Genomic DNA, 21,606 nt, shown 5'->3' with positions numbered 1-21,606 from the left:
TCAGTATCGGGCCCGATACCAAGCTCATGTACTTGTACTCGTAAAAATACCCCTGATACCAAAGACCGATGCCTCAATAGTAAATATGCCCTTTGACGGTTAATGGACACAGAAATGTGCGCTTTAAGTTTGTGATAGGCACATGAAATAATACTTTTTAAATTTGATTAATAATAAATAAGCTGTCCAACATTCGTTAGTCTCACTGTGTTGTGCTTGGAAAACTGCAAAAGAAAAAAAAATTATAATAAATGTAAAGGTATCGGTATTGGTAAATACCAGAAAAGAAATGTTGATAATTGTACTCGATCCTTAAAAAATGGTATCGGTGCATCCCTAATGTGTACTATTGTTTCCTTGTTACTTGGTATAAACAGTACTACCCCCTAACCATAAAACTAACCTTTACTGCAACGTAAAGGCTATTAGTGTAGACGTTGGAGGGACATTAGTGTCTATTCACCTCTATGTCAATGCTGTCTATGACAAAAAATAAATCGCTTTGAAAGAAGAGGACGCATGCACTGGCAGAAAGTCAAGCCAACCGCTTATACTATACATTTTCAGCACCATGGACAGGGTCATTCTGCATTGTGAGTGGTTAGCGACGCATATAAAAGGCTCGAGCTTTACCCTCTCTGCACAATCCTATAGCAGGATTCCAGCTGCAGCATGAGCAATAGGATGGAGCACAAATCGGGCTCTCCGAATAGGAGAACTCAAAGAAACTATTTGCAGTACCATTTAAGATCTGAAATCCTCTCTGCATCGCGGAAAACTTCAGTGACACCCGTGCCCTCACCTCTGTATAGAGGCAATGCAGTGAATGATGACTTCGATTTGGGACCGGCGAGCCTGGATCTTGCCAACCCTTTTTCTGTTGTGTTACAGTTAACAAAAATGAATGAGAAAGAGCAACTGCATGGGCTGAACAACCGCTTTGCTGAGTTCATAGAAAAGGTGGGTAATTTAGAGTACCAGAATCAATTACGAGAGATGGAAATCGAGAACATCAGACAAAAGGCACAATCCCTCTCTGTGGAACAAGAGTTCGAAGCGAAGCTCAGGGACCTCAGAAATCTAGTTCAAGACATTACCCTTCAGAAGTGTCAGATCGAAATGGAACACGAGAACCTGGAGGAAGATTTTCAGATCTTGAAGAAGAAATATGACAAAGAGGCGTGTAAAAGATCCGATGCCGAGAACAGCTGTGTGGTGTTAAAAAGGGATGCGAATGACGCATACCTGGCTAAACTTCAGATGGACAAGAAAGCTCAGTCTCTAGTAGACGAGATTACGTTCCTTAAAAAAAGACATGAGGTTGAGGTGATAGAGACGGTCGCCCAGATCAACAAGGCTCAAGTAAAGGTGAAATCGCACGACTCTGGAAAACCAGACCTTTGTGCGGCTCTCCGGGACATCCGGGCACAGCTGGAAGGTCATGCCCTATCTAACATCCAGCAGGTAGACGAATGTTTCCATGCTCAGTTTGCAAAATTGACCAAGGCGACTGAGAGCAACAGAGAAGCGCTGAAAGCCACAACATTCGAAATCCAGGAGAACAGAAGACGCCTGCAGGGAAAGAACATTGAGTTGGACTGCGCGAAAGGCATAAGGTAGACCACATCAACACTCTGGAACAAGTTTGAGCACAATGTAATTTATAGCAGTTATGTTTTGTTGATATGCGCATTGTTCATGTCAACCCCTCATTTAGGAAACTCCTGGAGGGTGAGCATACCCGCCTGTCCACCATGTCAGGTACCCACATCACTATGCCGTACATCTATCGCCAGTCCCCAGTCTACACCTTGCCATGCCTTTCCAGGCAAGGGGGGACAACTCGCAGGACAGAGCCCCAGTACAAATTTGTCGAATAAATCATCACCGAGACCACCAGGGAGGATGCGATGTCTGAGTTCGAAGAGTCTGCGTCAGAGGAGAACATTGGCATAGAGGCAGGGGACCAGGGGGAGGGTGGCGAAGCACAGATGGGGAGCAGTGAGGGGAAGCAGGGGAAAGATGCAGATAAGGAGGACATTCCAGAAGAGAAGGTTGAGAAAGTGACTGAAGTTCAGGAGGTAGAAATATCATCACAGGATATGGAAAATGCAAATCCTGAAAGCACTGGTGAGTGAGAGGAAAACAAGGAAGACACTTATACACCAAAACAAAAAGACAACACTGTCCCAGATGTAAAATGTCCAAGAGAAGTCAAATCAGAGGAGGTCATCATGAACAACAGGGAAAAGGAGAAAGATGACACAGAAGATGCTGGAAGTGAGAACAAATATGGATATGAATCCACTGAAGAAAAAGGAAACCCAACCACAGGTTCTTGTGTGTGATGACGACAAAGATATGCTCCAGGAGGACAGCAAGTTCACTGAGAGTTGGCTAACCAAGGAAACAACAGAGTCAACTGAGGATAAGAAAGCACAGAAATCCGCAAGTAAGTGGAATGCCAAAAAAAAGACTGTTAGTATGGGGATGGCATTGTCAGTAGATGACAGAATAGAAAGGGAAGCAAAGACATCTCCCAAATCAGATGAGAATGAAAAGATCAGCAGTGAGTCAAACTAAAACAGGTCTGATAGAATCTCAAGAGTTAAAGAAACAGGTAGTTGCAGCTGTGGAAAACAAAGACTTGAGCAAGGTGGTGCCAGACAGCACCAGATACAAAAATATTAGAGATTGTCAAAGAACCTGAAAAGGTGAGAGGTCCTAAAGATACATCTTCAGACACAAAAAAAGCAATTGAATCTGAACATTGAGGTTTCTATATCCAAGACACCTGCAGAGAAACAGAATGTCTCAGCCAAAGCAAAGACAGATGATTGGAGTGCAAGAGAAGAGAAACAGTGGTCAGTGGAAAACAACTGCTGCGGGAATTGTAAAGGAAGTGAAACAGTTGACAAAAATATTCAAGGGTCAAGTTGTGACTGCCGAAGACAAGGAAGCAGATTATAAAACCTGTTTACAATATCCATTGGGAGGGACAGGTGATGGTTTCCTGTGGAACTGCATGACCAATACAAGCACAGGAGACAATATGAAAACTTCTTGCATATGCTTGGCTTTGGAATATTAACCAAAGCTAATGTTAGGCTGTCTTTCAGTGGATATTTTCCTCTCTCCATAATTGTAAGTTGGAAATCTTGAATGTGCTGAAAAATAAATGCTACTTGAAGTTTAGTCCTTTTTAAAGCTTTTAATTGTGGCCAACTATATTTAATGTATTCCAGAATGCAGGTTTACTCTACAGTGATTATACAGTACCTTCCCCCCAGTCTTTATCAAATAGAGCAAGTGTCAGCACACCAACCTTGTAACCAAAGTTCCCATTTACAGGTACATGAACATCAACTTTATTATGCAGATTAAAAGTCTGCTGACATAACATTCTTCGATTGCTTGATCAAACATCGCTCTACTACCTTATGGTTCCATGGTTTATCTGACATTCCAAATAAGTCATCTTAGGACATAGCCGACTTTAAAGTCACAAACAAATGCAGTTCAAAGACTTTATTGAAAAGTTAACACATTAGGACCTCTAAGGTTTCCTGTGAGAATTTCAGTTACCCTGTGACAAGATTGCCTGATAGACCACACATCACATCTGGAAAATGATCCAGTTGAGCATTATTGTGAACCATAACACCTCAGGTCATGTCTGCAAACAGTAGAAAACAAAACAAAATCTGCCTTGTTGGCCAAGCAAACAGGTTCCCCAAAACATACAGGCTACCAAATTTAACCACCCCAAAACTACTTAGTTTAGTTTAGGGAGGGCTCTGTGTTCATCTTGGAAATAACATTTCAAATATTGATGGCGAGACATGGGCAAACCATGGTACAACACAGCTTAAGCTTGTTCTGTGTGCATTGAAAGAAAAAATGGTTGAATTGAATAAAAATAAGTTTTAAGTACTGATGTTCTGAATAAAAGTTTCAAATGGGAGATGTGAAGACAGCCAAGGGATATCAGATCTATGGATGATCAAATCAGAAGAAAGGTTATGTATAAACCCAATCATAACCATCTACTTACGTTTCACCAAAATAAAACACGTTTCAGGAATCAACACAAACGAGCCACAGCCAACCATATGGAGACGTGTAATTCACTTTCATGGAAATGCTATATGAGGATTTGTGTTCATTGTTGACCCACTGGAGTGTCTTTGGATGGAAACATTTATAAAGCAAAACAGATTCAATGACAAGAGCACCTCTAGATGAAATTGTGTTCGAAAAATTTGTTTGTTGTAGCCTTTAAAACTGTCCCTCCCAGACTTCCCATTGCTGGTTTGAGATGGAAACAAATTGATGCCAGATTCTTCTGATTCCCTTGTCCACTTTACCACAGAGAGTGCTTAGGCCTCAAGTTCCAAACCGAGACCCAGCTTGTGGCCTCCAGAGTTGATGCTTTTACCATCTACAAGAGCAGACAGGGTGAGCTTCACACCTGGTCAGGAAACAGGAATGGATAACATCAAGTCAAGACTATATAATTTGGTGGGAGCTAAGAAGTTGTGTTTTTAAACAAGTTAACACATTTTGCAAACTTAACTTTGAAGTCAAATTAAGTAATGAAAGCAGTTATATATTAAAGCATAAGGCAACATTTCAGATATGTACAACAGTGTATTGACAGGTTGTATTTTAGAATGGAGCACAATTCAACAATACACATGTAGACCATCCCTGATGAAAACAAGATACTGTACCATACTAAACATTTTGCCTCCAGGGCCAAAAACGTATTTATTAGCAAGCCACGTACTAAGCTAATGCTTCAAGCTTCTCTGATGCCGGATTCTGCTTCTAGGGTGTAATACTCATGCATGCATAGAAGAGGGTTTCTGTAGATAACCTACTACCACCACCACTACCTACTACTACCTATCAGTGTGAATCAGGTTAAGAGCTTTAGGTCAAAGAGACCCGAGTAGCACACACTAGTGCCACACACTGAGGTTACCTTTGGAATGAGTGATGAGAAGCATACAATCCTTGGTCAAGTAAACATAAATCAGGCATATGAGAGCCATTAGGCATCACACACGAGATGGCTTACCTGGTCTCAGTGTTTGGGTGTAGCCAACACCAACAAGGCTGGTGTTGTTTACTTTAGCCTGAAAAGACAAAAACAATGGGATCATCAAATCAAATCAAATTTATTTGTATAGCCCTTTTTACACGCAAGCATGTCACAGAGGGCTTCACATGCGCCCATAGAACTGCCCCTCAACCAACCTAAACCCTCAAGGAAGACAAGGAAAAACTCCCAGAAAAACTCCCACCGGGAGAAAAAATGGAAGAAACCTTGGGAGGAGCAATTCAGAGAGGGATCCCCTCCTCCATCATCCTCAAGATAATCATGGCTCGTCACTGAAAAAAGCAGTCTCATTCACTATTGCACGTATTCAGTATTACTCACACTAATAGCAGCATCCTTGTCCATCTGGTACTTGGCGGCAATGCCAAAGCGTGTGCTGTTGTTGCCTGCAGCCCAAGCCAAGTTGACCGCCGTTTCGAGCTTGTCGTTCACCTTCTGGTAGATGGAGCCTCCGAATTCTGATCCATCATTTCTATATTAAGGAGTCATTTAGGATAATAGAAAAGGATCAAGTGTGTGCTAGCATCACCCGTGTCCCCAAAAGCACAGTAATTTACTCATGAAATTGACATGCATGAGATATTTCAAATAGCGTAATTGATAAAATGACATAAAATAGGATATGTATATTAGGGCTGCAACAATGAAATCGATTAAAATCGATTATTAAAAGCGTTGGCAACGAATTTCATTATTGATTCGTTGTGTTGCGCGATTATTACACCACTCAATAAGTCACAGAGATGTTTGATTATTCAAAAAATAAGTCAAGTTGAGTGCGGAGCAGAGCGGAGGTAGAGGAAAGACCATCGGAGAGACGTTGTTGAGTAACGTTGTTCTGAAACACATGGTGGAGAAATCAGTACGACCCAAGTCATCCAAGGTGTGCAGCATTTCACACTAAATACGTCGAAAAGGTGTGTTAATGGACCAAGGTGAAGTTAGTTTCATATTCGACATTCGTCTCACATTCGGAAGACGCTACTTTGCAGCGTCGCGTTAGGGACCGGGTGAAAACTTCCCATACCATTTTGAAAAATTTGAATATAAAACCTCAAACAGACACCATTCCACAGCCTTTACTTTTTCAATTAAGTTTCAAATACAATTATTTTTCAAAATTGTCCTACATATACACCATATTATTCTAATTAAGTCGGGCCTACTTCCACAACCTTTCAATTTTCAATGTTTTAAACAAAACTCAAATAAATTGCTTATCTCTGAAAATAGCATTAAATCCACGCTTTTTCAAAATGGTGTGCACATTCTGAAGATTTTTTCAACTGTGAATATGCACTGTCAGTTCTGTTTTTGAATAAAGGGTTGGAATTTAATGCTTTTTTGTTTTTTTTATCCGATTCATCGATTAATCGAAAAAAGAAACGACAGATTAATCGATTACGAAAATAATCGTTAGTTGCAGCCCTAATGTATATATATACACACACACTTTGAACGTACACATTCATGCGCAAAAAATAACTATCAAGTTTAAAAAGTCTGACACATATCTCACATACACATTGGTGTGCAGCTGGAAGTCTCCGGTTTTGTAGCCAATGGCAAAGTTGTTTTGTGTCATCTTAGACTTGGCGGTGTCAAAGGTCATCTGATAGCCAGCAAGCCAGCCCTCGTAACCAACCACAGCAGCTCCGTGAATGGCTGGACCAGCAAAGTCAAAGTCAACATCACACCCCAGGTTGACATACTCGCGCTTGTAGGCAGTCTTGACTTTGCCACTCTTCTTGCTGTTAGAAAGAAAAAAAAGAATCTTAAGCAAATAGTCAACAGAGACCTACAAGAACACCTGACATATTGACATGGATTACAACCAGTTACAAAACACAAATCCAACCTACTGTCCACAGCTAAAATACTGTTAGTTTCTTATGATCTACACCGCGTTCCACATTATTATGCAAATTACACTTTGCTCAGATTTTCCTAAATAGTAATGCACAGTCAGTCAGTATCATTTTCAAGTCATCAACTGTTAGAGTATAATTCAAATTCTATTGAACAAACCTCCTAATGATAACAGTATTTTTTTCAAAAATACAAAACTCTAAATGCAGTGTTCCAAATTATTATGCAGAATTTCAGAGTTTCAATATTGTTGAAACTCTGTAGGTTGTAAAGAACAAAATTGTCATTTGTTGAATTTGCAGCATTAGGAGGTCATATTTACTGAAATCAAGAAAAGTTTGAATCAAAAACATCAAGTTACAGTAACAGGTCAAGTTACATGTTAACATATAGGACCCCTTTGATATCAACTTCACAATTCTTGCATCCATTGAACTTGTGAGTTCTTTGATAGTTTCTGCTTTAATGTCTTTGCAGGATGCCATAATAGCCTCCCAGAGCACCTGCTTGGATGTGAACTGCCTTCCACCCACATAGATCTTTTGCTTGATGATGCTCCAAAGGTTCTCAATAGGGTTAAGGTCAGGGGAAGATGGGGGCCACACCATGAGTTTCTCTCCTTTTATGCCCATAGCAGCCAATGCTCCAGAGGTATTCTTTGCAGCATGACATGGTGCATTGTCATGCATGAATATGATTTTGCTACGGAAGGCACGGTTCTTCTTTTTGTAGCACAGAAGAAAGTGGTCAGTCAGAAACTCTACATACTTTGCAGAAGTCATTTTCACACCGTCAGGGACCCTGAAGGGGCCTACCAGCTCTCTCCCCATGATTCCGGCCCAAAACATGACGCCACCTCCTTGTTGACGTCTCAGCCTTGTTGGGACATGGTGGCCATTCACCAACCATCCACTACTCCATCCATCAGGACCATCAAGGGTTGCACGGCACTCATCCGTAAACAAAACAGTTTGAAAGTTAGTCTTCAAGTAGTCCTGAGCCCACCTTTTTTGCTTGTGAGCTTGGTTTAGGGGTGGCCGAATAACAGGTTTAAGGACACTTGCAAACCTCTTGAGCATCCTACATCTTGAAGTTCGCGAGACTCCAGAGGCACCAGCGGCTTCAAACACCTGTTTGCTGCTATTCAATGGCATTTTAGTGGCTGCTCTCTTAACCCTACGCATTTGTTTGGCAGAAATCTTCCTTATTTTGCCTTTGTCTGAACGAACCCGCTTGTGCTGTGAATCGGTGACAAATTTCTTCACCGTCCGATGATCACGCGCAATTCTTTTGGAAATATCCAATGTTGTGATACCTTGACCAAGGTATTGCACTATTTGCCGCTTTTCAGCAGCAGAGAGATCCTTTTTCTTCCCCATTTTGCCTGAAACATGTAGCTTGCTTAATAATGTGGAACATCCTTCTTAAGTAGTTTTTCTTTGATTGGGCTCACCTGGCAAACTAATTATCACCGGTGTCTGGGATTGATTTCAATCATCCAAATAGCCCTGAGACACAATGCCATCCATGAGTTTAATTGAAAAACCAAAAAATGAATGTTTATGACCCTTAAATACAATTTGCATAATAATGTGGAACGCGGTGTACATCTACTACAAATTAATTTTTCTAAAGGAATTGAACTACGAGTAGCATGAGCTTCTAGCTCTAACGGGTTATAACTCAGTTATCAGCTATGCAGGACAAAATATCAAGTGGACATGGCAGTCCCAACATGACAACCCCGTCCCCAACCCCAAACACATAAAAAGGGCCTAAATGTTAATTCCCACCTAAAATGACATGCCCAAATACTTGATTTTGGGATGAACCAGTTTGAGTAAGGAAAGGAAAAAATGAGATTACAGTGAAACAAATCTTTATGCATGGGAAGCAGATTACAACTTGCAATAATATAAATACATGTATTTTGAATGGATTCAGTCAAATCATTCTACAATGCTGTAGAACTTGCTTGGGTTTATAGAAACGTATCTTATGGATCAAACACGTGCTATTGTTTTTACAGGGGCAACCATGTAAAATATAGCAATCAGGCTTTTGAATGGTGAGTACTTATTTGATCTTACATAAGAGAAAGTGCATCACCTACATTCACACAATCATGTAGAAGTGCACTTCCCTCACTAAGAACCATGGCATCCCATCCTTCCTTTGAAGTCTCAAATCACACCTCTTGAAGCTCCATCTGGATTAACATTTTCAGATTTGGCCTGAGGGCACTGGAATCTGCACATAACTTTTAGTGATACTTGTTAACAGGTAAATTCTCTGTATGTTGTTTTTGAGATCCTGTTATACAACTGTCTTGGTCAACTGTCAAAATTGTTTCATGTTGTATTTAAGATAGTACAGTAAAAAAAAATGGAGTGTCGTGATATTGTAGTTGAGATGCATTTGTTGGACCATGCATGGTAGCAAAGATGTTAATTTGCATTGTCGCTGATAGTGACAGACGGACCTGACTCTAACCATTAACTGCCTCTACCGTTAAAACCTCTGATCCATGACTTTCTAGATGCACCAGGGCTCCAGACTAAAATGTTCCCTTGGTTGCACTGGTGCGCCTAACTTTTTTTATTTAGGTGCACCCGCACAAAATTTAGGTGCAGCCAAATTTCTTCGCGTCGCCACAATTTCAAGGTCACCTTTTTATCACACTCCATATACTAGGGCTGCACGATTAATCAAATTTAAATCACGATCACAATTTCGGCTTCCCACGATCAAATTCACTTGATCGAGCAATATTTAAAATGCGTCATTCCGTTAATAGAATGCTCCTTATCAAAGTAATTTTTTGCAAAGCCAATCTAGCGCTCCGTAAACCAATAGGTGCGTTTGACATCGGCTGCGGCTGCATGAAACGACCAGCGAGAGTTGCCACTTGCAGTTGGGGAGGAGTTATAAACGGCTCTGTAAGGTCAGACATTTTTTTATTTTGTGAATTGGGCTATGATGAACTCTTTCTCCAATCTGCAGGCTGCAGCCGGCTGCGGCGCTGCATGGAGTCGAATACACGTACCTAATATCTGATCACGAGATATTCCCTGCACCACGCAGCTTAGTTTCTAGATGTAGACGGTTAGCGGTTAGAGGACAGAGGCCCCGTCCACACCAGCCCGAGTACATGTAAAAACGCATACATATGTACTCTACAACAGAGCTTTTCGAATACGCTCCCCTAGCCAGAGACATTTGAAAACGCCGGGTTCGCGACTGGGGGCCAGCTTTTCAGATACGATGACGTTCAGTTGCCATGGCATTGAGGGTAGCTTTCGCTCTATAGCTATAATGTCAAGATGAACATGGAAGGTGAAAGAAATATGCTGCTCCATCTCTATAATTTATTTACCAGTTTAGTTAGTGTACTTCAGGTACAAGTATTATCACTTAATAGGCTAGATATGCATAACTCCTACGCAGAAGGCGAGCGTTGGACTCTGTGTGCCTGAACGATAGGGGGACATGGCAGAGAAGACGGTTAAAACCAAACAGAGCGGCGATTTTGGGTGAGACCTGGCTGAACAGCTAGCTGGTGGGAACATTTTAAAACACCAAATAGTATTGCCATAGTATTGAGTATCTAAACAACGCACCGTGGCGGGAGGGAGGGCCAGGAGTGGCGTGACCATGACAACCCGTATTAATGTGGACGGCAAACATTTGGAAAACGATGTGAAAACGGTAGTGTGGACGGAGATTGTTTTCAATTCGAATACGCGTAGTAAAACTTTCAAAAACCTGTAAACTAGTATTTTCTGCATAGTTCTGAAATGTTCTCATTTGGTTACATTCTGTTATGGAATATTCGTTTGTTATTGATAGTATATTTTGAGTTTTATTCACATCCATTCTGCAGGTACAATGCATTGTGACAATACAATTTGAATAGGTTAAAATCAACAAATAATCGTGATAATTAATCGTGATCTCAATATTGATCAAAATAATCGGGATTATCATTTTGGCCATAATCGTGCAGCCCTACCATATACATTCATATATATTGCGTAAATGTACTTTAACAAGAATAAGGTGTAGGTAAATATTGGTTTTAATTGAAGCACAATTAAACTGTAAATACAAATACAAATCTTATAAGTGCTTCACTGAGCTGCCAAACTAAAACATTGCAAGCAAAATAAAACATTTCAAAATTGAAATTGCTACTGTTTAAAAGTGCTTCCCTGAACTGAGACGTAACATTTCATGGCACAAAGTCTTATAGCGGGTCCCCCCTTGCTGTCGCATGCCCTTCAGATGGCCAACACCTGTAATTTGGCTTTCTTGCCCTTTGGCCTTGGCTAAACCAGCTTGCCACACTCCCTAGCATCACAATCCTAGCTCCATGGGTTAGCTCCATGGCCCAGCTCCATAATTCAGGGGTGGGCAATACATTTTGCCACATGAGAAACCTGAAATGTGTTGGCGGGCCGCATCAACAATAACTTGAACTTAATTATGCTCAGTATTCATTTTCCCCCATTGTAAAAAGCAGTAAAGTATATATTTTGATTAGATGCTACTGGTTATCAGAAGAATAAGGATATTCTGTAAATATTTATATTTAACATTATTAATAATGTTGGTCAACTAGGAAAAGACTATCGAAGTAACAGTAAAAACAAAAATAATCATTACACATCAGTGTTTTATTTTATTTGTAACTAGTTAATCTTCACAAACACTGAAAAGTTTTTGCCAGTTTGTTAAAGATATGCAATTGATCAACTTTATACAAAAAGCAATACTTCAGTTAATTTTGTTCTGTGAGAGGAATCCAGTGGGCTTGAACAAGCCCACTGGATTCCTCTCAAGTGCATCAAAATATGGCTGAATGTCTGAGGTGGATATGCGAAGGACAGCTGACAGGTGATGATCCGGGTCTGTAATTTAACTAGCAAACCATCAGCCCGCACCCACTGAATCAGTCAAGTTCTTATTATGTCTTTGTTGGTTTTTTTCTTTAGTCCCTTGGTACAATTTAAATTGTTATCCTTCAACACAGCAACCTGTTCTCCAAAACTAAGAACAAAGCTTTGACTTTGACCTCAGTAAACAAATACTTGGAAGTCCATGCCTTGTTAAAAACTCTACATTCTGTATCAACCTTTCGTTTTTCATTTTAGATGGCTAACCAACAGCTAACTCTCCTGTCAGGAGGAGGGAACCTATTATTTTTGTTAGTATTCTTTTTCTTATTATTAGGGTTCCTCCGGTAGGAGGATACTAACCCTTTGTTAGTATTCTTATTATTATATTTCTCCGCTAAATGGCCCAATAGCTCAAAGAGTCCTGGAACCGATTTTTTCCAATTTGGCCCAATGATACAACAGGTCACTCATTACTCCCAGACGGCTAGTGGCCCATGTGTGCACATATGTGGCGCTATAAAACACGCCCAAAGTCAACATGATTTCCCCAGCGCCCCATTACTCCAAAATGCCTGAAAATGGGTATGCATGCCTTATTTCTCATGGGGAACAAAAAAGCCTCAAGGACCCATATTGTCAGACTTATGAATGTTCTTGTACTGTCCAAATTTTGTACAACCTTCAAAACCCTTCTCCTCATGAACCATAGATCCAATCGACGTGAAATTTGTTCCAGATGTGTAGAATACATGTTTTTATAAAGGGTCAAATTGAATAAGAAATGCTATACAAAATGGCTGAAAGAAGTGCATTTATGTAAATGTCCACATTGCCTCAATATCTTTGTGTTAATAAATCAAATATAATTTTGAATGTTTTTCAAACCTAATAGGGTTCAAGACTACATCACTCTGAAGTACCATAAACAATTTCACCTTGGTATGTCAATATATGATTGAATTCAAGTGAATTGTTCCACAACGCGCACGCTCCAAATTCTCACAGACTCATCCTGCACCTTCACACTAGATTGACCACCTGTCCCGCTTTGCGTGTTTTGGTCGCGTCATGTTCATAAGTTTGTAACATTAACATAACATTGTTTTGACTTGGCCTCAGAGACAGACTCGGCTCGCTCACTGGCAGTGTGTAAACAATATTGTATTTCACTCAATTTTACTCCTAAAATGTCAGGGAGGGCTACTTTTTGTAGACAAGAGCCTGCTGAAGATAGCCAGTATATAGGATCTTTCAAAACAAGCCTATTTCATTCTTCATTTGCCTGAGAAAGCGACCTACGTTAGCCAGGCTAGTTTCACTCGGTCAGCCTATTTAAAGGTCTCTGACAGTCAGAATCACTGTTTACAGGCAAAGGTCGAGCTGGTCTTTTGTCAGATGTGTATATATTGACTAGTTTAGAGTTAAATACTCCTGCCAGAGCCTGGAATCGAACGAATGAATCAAATCGGCCGGGTCTCCATCAGGTCACCACATTTGGATTCAAGTTCAAGTAATGCCACTGCATTTCACAGTCAAAACTGTATTTAATGTCAAGTGTAGATGTAAAAAGCTTCATTTTTCACAACTGACATGGATTCTTTCTTCACTTTTATAGGTCTGGAGGGTCATGCAGAGGCCTGCTCAACAGAGTTCAACAGAGGATGCTGAACTACCTGAACTTGCTGGACTACCCCCTTCCAGCTAGACAGCTTCTCTTCAGCCCTGACCCCAGGACAGCTTCATCCAGCTGGCCTGCGCTGACTGCCTGCCTGCAAGCCCTGCTTGCCCCTGCCTGCCAGCCCTCCAGAGACAGACAGTCACCCCACAGACACAGTACCTCTGCAGACTGCTTTTTTGAAGACATTGATGAAAAAGGACAAACCAGTATTTTTACTTTGATGAAAGTCTAAATTTGTTATCCTTTCCATGTCCCAGCATGCCAAGCTGCTGACTTTCAGTGTCTTAAGTAATGAAACCAGTTCAAATTATAGACTTTTGACCTGAATCCAATGATTAGTCATCTGAATAAAAACCACTCAAGTGAAGTACTGCTTCTTGGATGATTTGTGCTCCACATCAGTTCATCTCACACATTTGCCTTTGTTTCCATGGGATTCATGGAATTGCTAGTTTCGGCTCCACCATTGTGTAATAAAAAATATAATTTAGAACAGCAATTCCATTTTTGTGTTATCCTTTCTCATTACACACATTTAGTCAATGTTCATAAACTGAACCGATTGTTGTCATTTTACCATACTGTTCATATTGCCAGGGTTTTTCCTACATAGAGAACATTTTGGCGCGCTCCAAAGCCGTTTTCCCGAGCGCCAATGACAAATCCCAAGCGCCAAAGGCAAAAAAAAGTCAGCAATGAAGAAAAGAAAAACCTGTGTTCATCACGCGTGCAATGCATGTCAGCGAATATGTTCTCAATAGTATGTTTCAAGTAGGCTACAGCCGAACCCTCGTTCTGTTTTGTTCAATAATAATGAAGTTGATAAGCGTGTGTTCTTGTCTGATCAATATGCAACTGTGAGGTGCGCGAATGGCCAGAGCGGCCAGTAAACTGTCATTCCGCTGCGAGGGCCAGCCCGACGTGCACGAATAGTACACCTGTAGCCTACAAATGCAAGTTACATTTCCACTCAAAATGCTGACAAAAGTTTGATTTACGATTTCAAACGCAGCCTCCATTGGTATTCTTAACCTGGAATTATAACATATAGTGCAGTGTTTCCTCTATGGCTAAATATCTGCCGCCACGGTATTAGAAATCAGGCTGTACAAAAGTTTTGTCAGTATATCAGCAGTGATTGTCAGAGTGCATGTCGGAGAATAGCACAGACACGCGCTTCACACTGCAGTTGAGATAGCGCGTGTGCGTCCTTGAGAACTCCAAGTCGTATAACTTATGTTGTCAGTTCTTAAGCCCGTTATTGTATATGTCTATAGTTCTTGCAAATTTAAATCAAGTTAACTGGTGATTTTCGTTGTTTGTATTCTTCCCCTGCTAGCTACATTGCACATGGCTGTTGATTTGATAGCGATTGCTGCCCTTTGTCAGGTTTGTATTTTAGATGCATTATTATGCTGAAGTAGTTTTAATTAATAAAAAGTGGGTATATTGTTAATATTTGCTACAGAATGCTTAGCCTATCAAGATCAAATGAAGAAGTCAGTGTACATGCTTCAGAGTGGCCTACCTTAATCGATAGGCTAGGCTTCTGACCATTTACAATAAGTTGTTACGTAAATTATTAATTGGCAGCATTTATGCCATTTAGAACATACTTTATAGTTTAGGGGAAATAGGACGAAGATATGTGTGTGTGTGTGTGTGGGGGGGGGTGCAAAACACTTGGGAATAAATATATTGATTAGAAAAAAAAATATATATATTTATAGCCTATATATACACACATTTACATTTATGCATTTAGCAGACGCTTTTATCCAAAGCGACTTCCGTCAATATACATATATATATATACACATTTTTTTTTTTCTGGAGCACCGACACCCATTTTGACCCAGGAAAAACCCTGATTGAACAGACATCGGTGTTTGGGAAGATTACTGTATATTTCCACTTTTGATTTGTATTTCAATCGTAAATTTGGTCTTTAATTTCAATTGGAAGTGGTATTAAAAGGTCTCAAAAAGTCTTCAATTTAACTTGTTTACACCTATTGACAACCTGTGAAGCCCCAACCCCCCACTCCAGAGACAGTTGGTGACAGAGAGGTGCAGACATTAAGTTAAACATAGTTATGCCTTAAGAGTAGAGTAAAAAATAAAGACTAAATGTGTAAATGGATGTTGAAACTCAGTTCTCTGAGTTGGTGCATGTCAGTTTAGACAAAGGTTGTCTTTTAAACCTCTAAGTAAAAAAATTATTCAGATTTGATTGGAATTCTCTCTTTTATACATGTATAGTTGGATTTGACATTTAACAGACATTTAATTAATTAAGCAAGTTGTTTAACTCAAACAACCATAACACAGTACATATGGTGTACAAAGCTGCAGTCAAATTTGGCGAAATTGTTAGCTTGGATGTTATCTTGACATTTACATGGGGTCTTGATGATGATGCGCAACGCAGCTTCAAGGCAGAAAGACGCGTTCCATTTCAGGAGACTCCGAGACCGCGCGTCACTAGCATCTCGTCATATCACGCAGTCGGAGCACAGCTAGATCATCAGCGTCAGCGCTCTTGGGTACCCAGCATGAAGTGCGGCATGTAAAAAAAATGCCAAGACTTGTGGAAAATAGTTTGGTTACAACAGCAATGCAAGGCATTTCAGTTGTTGCGTTCGTTCAGTTAGATGTTTGTAATATTGTTTTAAGTTGAAATAATCTTGTTGGTCACCCTGAGAGTGCATGTTGTGTGGTTTAATCGGAAGTGAGAGTCGGCCGTAGTAAGGTAATACTTGCAAAGAGATGATCATTGGTTGTGCCATAGACCTATTGCCTATGAGGTTATTCTTGATTGTTAATTGACTGTGGTTCTTGAAAGCGGTCTTCAAGCCATCTTTGAGAAATTCTCGAAACAGTGTTGCCATCTTTGAGAAATTCTCGAAACAGTGTTGCGATCAATGTGTTTTGATTGTGGGAGGCAATTTTTGGTCGACATATAAACCTCATACGTCCGCTACAGCATTTCTGCTGTGGCGTGACTTGCGCTGGGAGGGATTAAAACGGCATGGATTGGGATAGTGTGCGGGCAGGTGTGTTTTATATAGGGTGAAATGGAATGAGAAATGTAATACAAAATGTCTGAAAGGGGTGTATTTATGTAAATGTCCACATTGCCTCAATAACTTTGGGTCAATAAATCAAATATCATTTTGACTGATGTCATCTTAAACCCAATAAGGTTGGAAAACCATCACTCTGAAGTACCATCAACAATTTCACCTTGGTATGTCAAAATATGATGGAATTTGAGTAGTTTAAACTTTGGCTGAATCTAACAACTCTTACCACAGAAGAAACATCTTACTTTTTTATACAGTAACTGAACATGACAATATTCAACACTGAGAATAGCTCAATGGACTGGGACAGTGACCTGCAAAGTATAAGGTTATAGGTTTGAATCCAGCCGCAGTCCTTTAGCCTGTCTTAAATTTGAATATCTGTTTAGTTAAACAGGATGACATCATTATGAAATACCATGCGCATTTCATGCAATTCCACTTTGAAATGTCAACCACTTCTTAACCTTTGTCCCAAAGCTGACCAAAGCTAATACTCTGCCCCTTCTACTCATACATTCTCAACATTTGGTGTGTAGCAGAGAAGAGAGAGAGGGTGCCTTGTAACCTTATGCTCATGAGTTCAAATCCCCATTCAGCCTTTTGTCGTTGGCCCAACATAAAGTAGTTTTGCTCTCTTGTTGTCCAACTCTTGAGCTTCTACAATGTACATTTTTATAATATTTTGCGGAGGAACCCGCATCGCTGCTTGCAGCTATATTTTATTTTAAATGTTTTGATTTACCTCACGCGGGCCGGATTGGGACAGCCTGTGGGCCGGTTGTGGCCCGCGGGCCGTACAATGCCCAGGTCTGCCATAACTGATTCTCCGGTGCTCAGGTCGTAATTTCAATCACACAGCACGGAGCAGTTTAGGCCTACAGGAATATCTGGACCACAGCCAATCACAGGCAAAGACCCGCCCCATCTCTGTCTCTGATTAGTTTTAGACCACGATATGATGCAACCATGAGTGTGAGTTCCATCAAAGAAGAAACAAACGCTTCGTTCCTGGAAAGGCAGCGGATGCGAGGTTAGGTGCACCGGTGTGACCTAGGAAAAACTTTAGTCGCACCCGTACAAATTTTGGTCGCATATGCGACCAAATTAGTCGCACTCTAGAGCCCTGTGCACTATTTGTTGGATAAAAAAAAATCCACTAAATCAATTAAATGTAAATGCACACTTGACTGGTAATGCAGTGCTAAAGTTCCATTTAAGTACTGACCACCACTCACCCAGACATGTACAGACCTCCTAACTATGTGTTGTATGGGTTATGGATTAAGTCCTTTAAGAAATATTATTGCAGAGCAACTACAGGAATCAGATAATCATATGCATAGACATAAATGCATACGATGATAGAGAAACTCATCTTACCCAGTGTTGGGAGAGAATGTTGTGTCAAATGTCAGCTTCAGTCCCTTAGCAATCTGGAGGCAAAAAGGCTCATGTTAACCAAACCGACTTATTTCGTCCATCTTAAACTATGAGATGTTTGCATGTTTCAGACTTGTGACCAACCTGGTCTTCAATTGTGATTTCAGTTCCCAAGGTATTATCAGTGTTCCACTTCTCTGTGAAGGTCAGGCCATACTCTGACCTCTTGTATTTGGTTTCCAGGCTCCCGACCACTTTGCTGGTGTCAGTGTTGGACGAACCAGCAGTTTTGAATTCCTGTTGAAGACACCACACAGCAAACAATTTAACATGGACAAAGCATTGATGAGAACAAATTATCTGTTTAAAAACACAAACCTAAATGTTACAGAGTCAGTTAGCTATTGTGGAAAGTTTCAAAGTTCCAACTCCATATGCTCTCAACATAGGCCTACTCATAAAATGTCCACAGCATATTTCTACCCTCGCGTATATTACATTTACATACATATATATACACATATAACAACCTTAATTGTTTACATAATCAAATAAACCTGCTCTTCAAAAGGTCAGCTCGCATTTAGTGGTACACAAATTTATATTGAACAGGTAAATTAACTGGCTCAGACAGCTCCTATTCACCAAGTACTTACATGAACAGAAGTCATCTAACAAATCTCCACTATTTTGGACTTGATTGGTGTGCTTTTATAAATGTTAGACAACATTAATACATCTTATGTCCAAACTCACCACTCCACTGGCAGACTTGGTCTTGACATCAAGTTTGACCAGGCCAAACCCTTCAAACAGAGAAGATATCATTGCATGAACCACATAACATAAACCAATTATTCCAATTGAAACTAGAGACGGTACAATTTCTGGAGAAATTGTAGGGTGTGCTTGCTTGCGTCGGTTGCAGGTGGGTCCGTTTATGAACTGTAATTTTAACAACTGATATTTCTGTATATTTTATATACAAATGCATACTTATTATTTATAAAGATTACATAGATTTAAAAGCATACATTTGTTGTTGCTCATTTACAACTCAGAATACTAAGAGTGAAGTGTAGAATGAAACAGTTGTCTTCTCATTTCCCCTACAAGAGGGAATGGTGATCGGCTATTTAGCAGCCTCATAATTGAATCAAAACAAATAAAGTTGGCAGTCCAGTGTAAAAATGGTCCTAATCTCTGACTTAAACGTTGTTTAAGTTTTTCCCAGGCATTCAGGTATTCAGCCTACTCATATTGCATTCATTCATGATTATAATAAGGGTGGAAGAAATATAGCATTCTGATTGGTTAAGAGTGAGTCACAGGGTGTGCTTTGAGCCATAAAGTTTACATTTACCTTAAAGGGGAGCGTTCCATATTAGTGCGCACTCAAAATAACTACAAATATTGCCAAATAAAAAGACTGTCTACAAGTACTACTCGTGTTCAGCAGTTTATTAGTTAGCTAGCTAGACTAGCAACATCGGGAATTTTTTTGCAATAATATTGCACTGTCCCATGTTATCAGTGCTAACTAGCTGGTCTAGTTACTGAAATGTAGCAAGGAATCTCAGGTCTCGCTAGCTACCAGTTCACATCTGCTCATGCTAGCCATTACAGTAGTTGCTAACTAGATTTCCTTAACAACAGCCTAATGTTAGTCTATCGAGTCCCAAGTCACTCGTAACTATTGTTACAGCATATGTAGCTAGCTAGCATATACCCAGTGCCTGCGAAACATTTGGTTGATTTAGAATGTTTAGGGCTAATGTTTACATTAAATATTATTTAATTAAAACTGTCCCGCTGTCGTTATTTTAAAAAGGCAACTTTTATAAAATGAGCAATGTGAATAAGATGGTGCGAGATCTAGCTAGGCTAACAAACGTGAAGTTCACAATGCATAGCAACAGCCACACGTACGGGACTATTTTCTCTCGGCTACTGAAATGCGATACACGTTTGTTGGCTATAACTATTTTGTGCTGAAAGGCAGCTTACTATTTATAATGTCGCTGGTAACCGTATTATAAAAACAATAAGGTACTAGAGGCAGTACTTAATCGTCAATAAAGTACGTGTTCAAGGGTGTCATTACGCCCAACGCGCAGCGGAGCCCCCAAAAACGGATATAGGCTTGACATTTATTTAGGCGAAAATCACTCATTAAAAAAAATAAGTTCACTGGTAGCGATCAGTCAGTAACAACACAAAATGTGCCCATTTAGTCTCAGTTTAGAGCCCTGCGTGGAGAAGCTGACCCCGAGAAATTGTACTACTACTAGACTACTGCTGTGTTAGTCTTGGTAGAGATTGTGTTGCTTGAATTTGATGTAACGTTCCGTTGTACGGTTTAGGCCAGGGCTCGACATTAACTTTTTGAGGCACTTGTCCTTTGGACAAGTACATTAACGTTTCACTTGTCCATACACAAAATTCACTTGTCTGGGTAAAGATGTATCATTTTATTTAAAAAAATAATTGTGTTAACGTTTTTTAGTAAGCTAGCGTCGGCAGTGATGTACCTAGCAAGCGTTAGCAGCATTTGTATTGGTTGAATGTACATAGTTAAATGTCTGCTAATATTCAACTGTAAAGTAGGCTATACATCAGTGGCGATTTTAGACCCTCTTTTTTAGGGGTGCTCAAGCACCCCTAAAAAAATAATACATTTACATTTAGTCATTTAGCAGACGCTCTTATCCAGAGCGACTTACAGTAAGTACAGGGACATTCCCCCTGAGGCAAGTAGGGTGAAGTGCCTTGCCCAAGGACACAACGTCATTTGGCATGGCGGGAATCGATCCGGCAACCTTCTGATTACTAGCCCAACTCCCTCACCGCTCAGCCATCTGACTCATCTGACTAATAAATACACAAATATATTATTCTTTATTATCATTTGATGCTGGTAGTTCATAAAGAAAGGGACATCCTTAGTTTTTTCATTCATTCAATATTTTGAATAATAATACATAAATCTATTAATTGTTAGACAGCCAACCAAGTAGTCCTGCTAACAATGTAAACAGTAATAGACAAGGTGAAGGCCCACGGAGTGAAGCAACATAGACACGCGAACACATGTGAAAGCTTGTCTTGGGGCTATTTGTCTTATTTCAGATACAGTATAAGTTTAGATACAGGCATGAAAACGGGTCAGGGGTGAAAAAGGTGAGAAGGATATTACCCCTCTAAGGGGGTCCGGGTGCATGCTACCCCAAAAGGAACATTTGAATATTCCATATTTTAAAGCATCAATCTGATGCATTTTGAGAGATTTTTATGCCAACCTGGGGAGAACTGGAGAAACGTAACTTAAGCCATGAGTCAAAAATTATTATGGCCTCTTTACTAAGTATTATGCAAGCCATTTCATGCCAGCCTGTCACTGGGTCTAACATTTACAGTATGAGGCACAATGTGGTAAGGGCACCACAAATGGCTTAATGCATAACCCCCCAAAAGATGGTGGACATGCTGTAACTCAACTTGTCTACTCTTCCATCATGATTGACAGCCAATACAAGTACCAGCGTATTTTTAAGTCAAAATGCGTATC

General features: G+C 40.1%; 1 protein-coding gene and 1 pseudogene across 1 annotated transcript in view; one reads left to right on the top strand and one right to left on the bottom strand.

Moving 5' to 3' along the window:
• The first annotated feature begins 684 nt into the window (after nucleotides 1-684).
• LOC124474078 lies at nucleotides 685-2,360 on the top strand (annotated as a pseudogene).
• Nucleotides 2,361-3,191: 831 nt separating this feature from the next.
• Nucleotides 3,192-21,606, bottom strand: part of vdac2 (voltage-dependent anion channel 2) — a 32,712-nt gene continuing 14,297 nt past the window's right edge. Inside the window, exons 3-9 of the mRNA XM_047029957.1 lie at nucleotides 18,795-18,844; nucleotides 18,183-18,335; nucleotides 18,039-18,091; nucleotides 6,649-6,876; nucleotides 5,447-5,597; nucleotides 5,084-5,141; nucleotides 3,192-4,471 (exon numbers count right to left, since the gene is read on the bottom strand). Coding sequence (XP_046885913.1) covers nucleotides 4,380-4,471; nucleotides 5,084-5,141; nucleotides 5,447-5,597; nucleotides 6,649-6,876; nucleotides 18,039-18,091; nucleotides 18,183-18,335; nucleotides 18,795-18,844 — 785 coding nt within the window. The 3' untranslated portion in view covers nucleotides 3,192-4,379. The remainder of the gene's footprint in view (nucleotides 4,472-5,083; nucleotides 5,142-5,446; nucleotides 5,598-6,648; nucleotides 6,877-18,038; nucleotides 18,092-18,182; nucleotides 18,336-18,794; nucleotides 18,845-21,606) is intronic.

Source organism: Hypomesus transpacificus, chromosome 11 (assembly GCF_021917145.1).
Source record: "Hypomesus transpacificus isolate Combined female chromosome 11, fHypTra1, whole genome shotgun sequence".
In the NCBI taxonomy this organism is placed as follows: Eukaryota; Metazoa; Chordata; class Actinopteri; order Osmeriformes; family Osmeridae; genus Hypomesus; species Hypomesus transpacificus.
The sequence above is the reverse complement of the archived record's forward strand: the minus strand, read 5'-3'. Positions and strand labels throughout refer to the sequence as shown.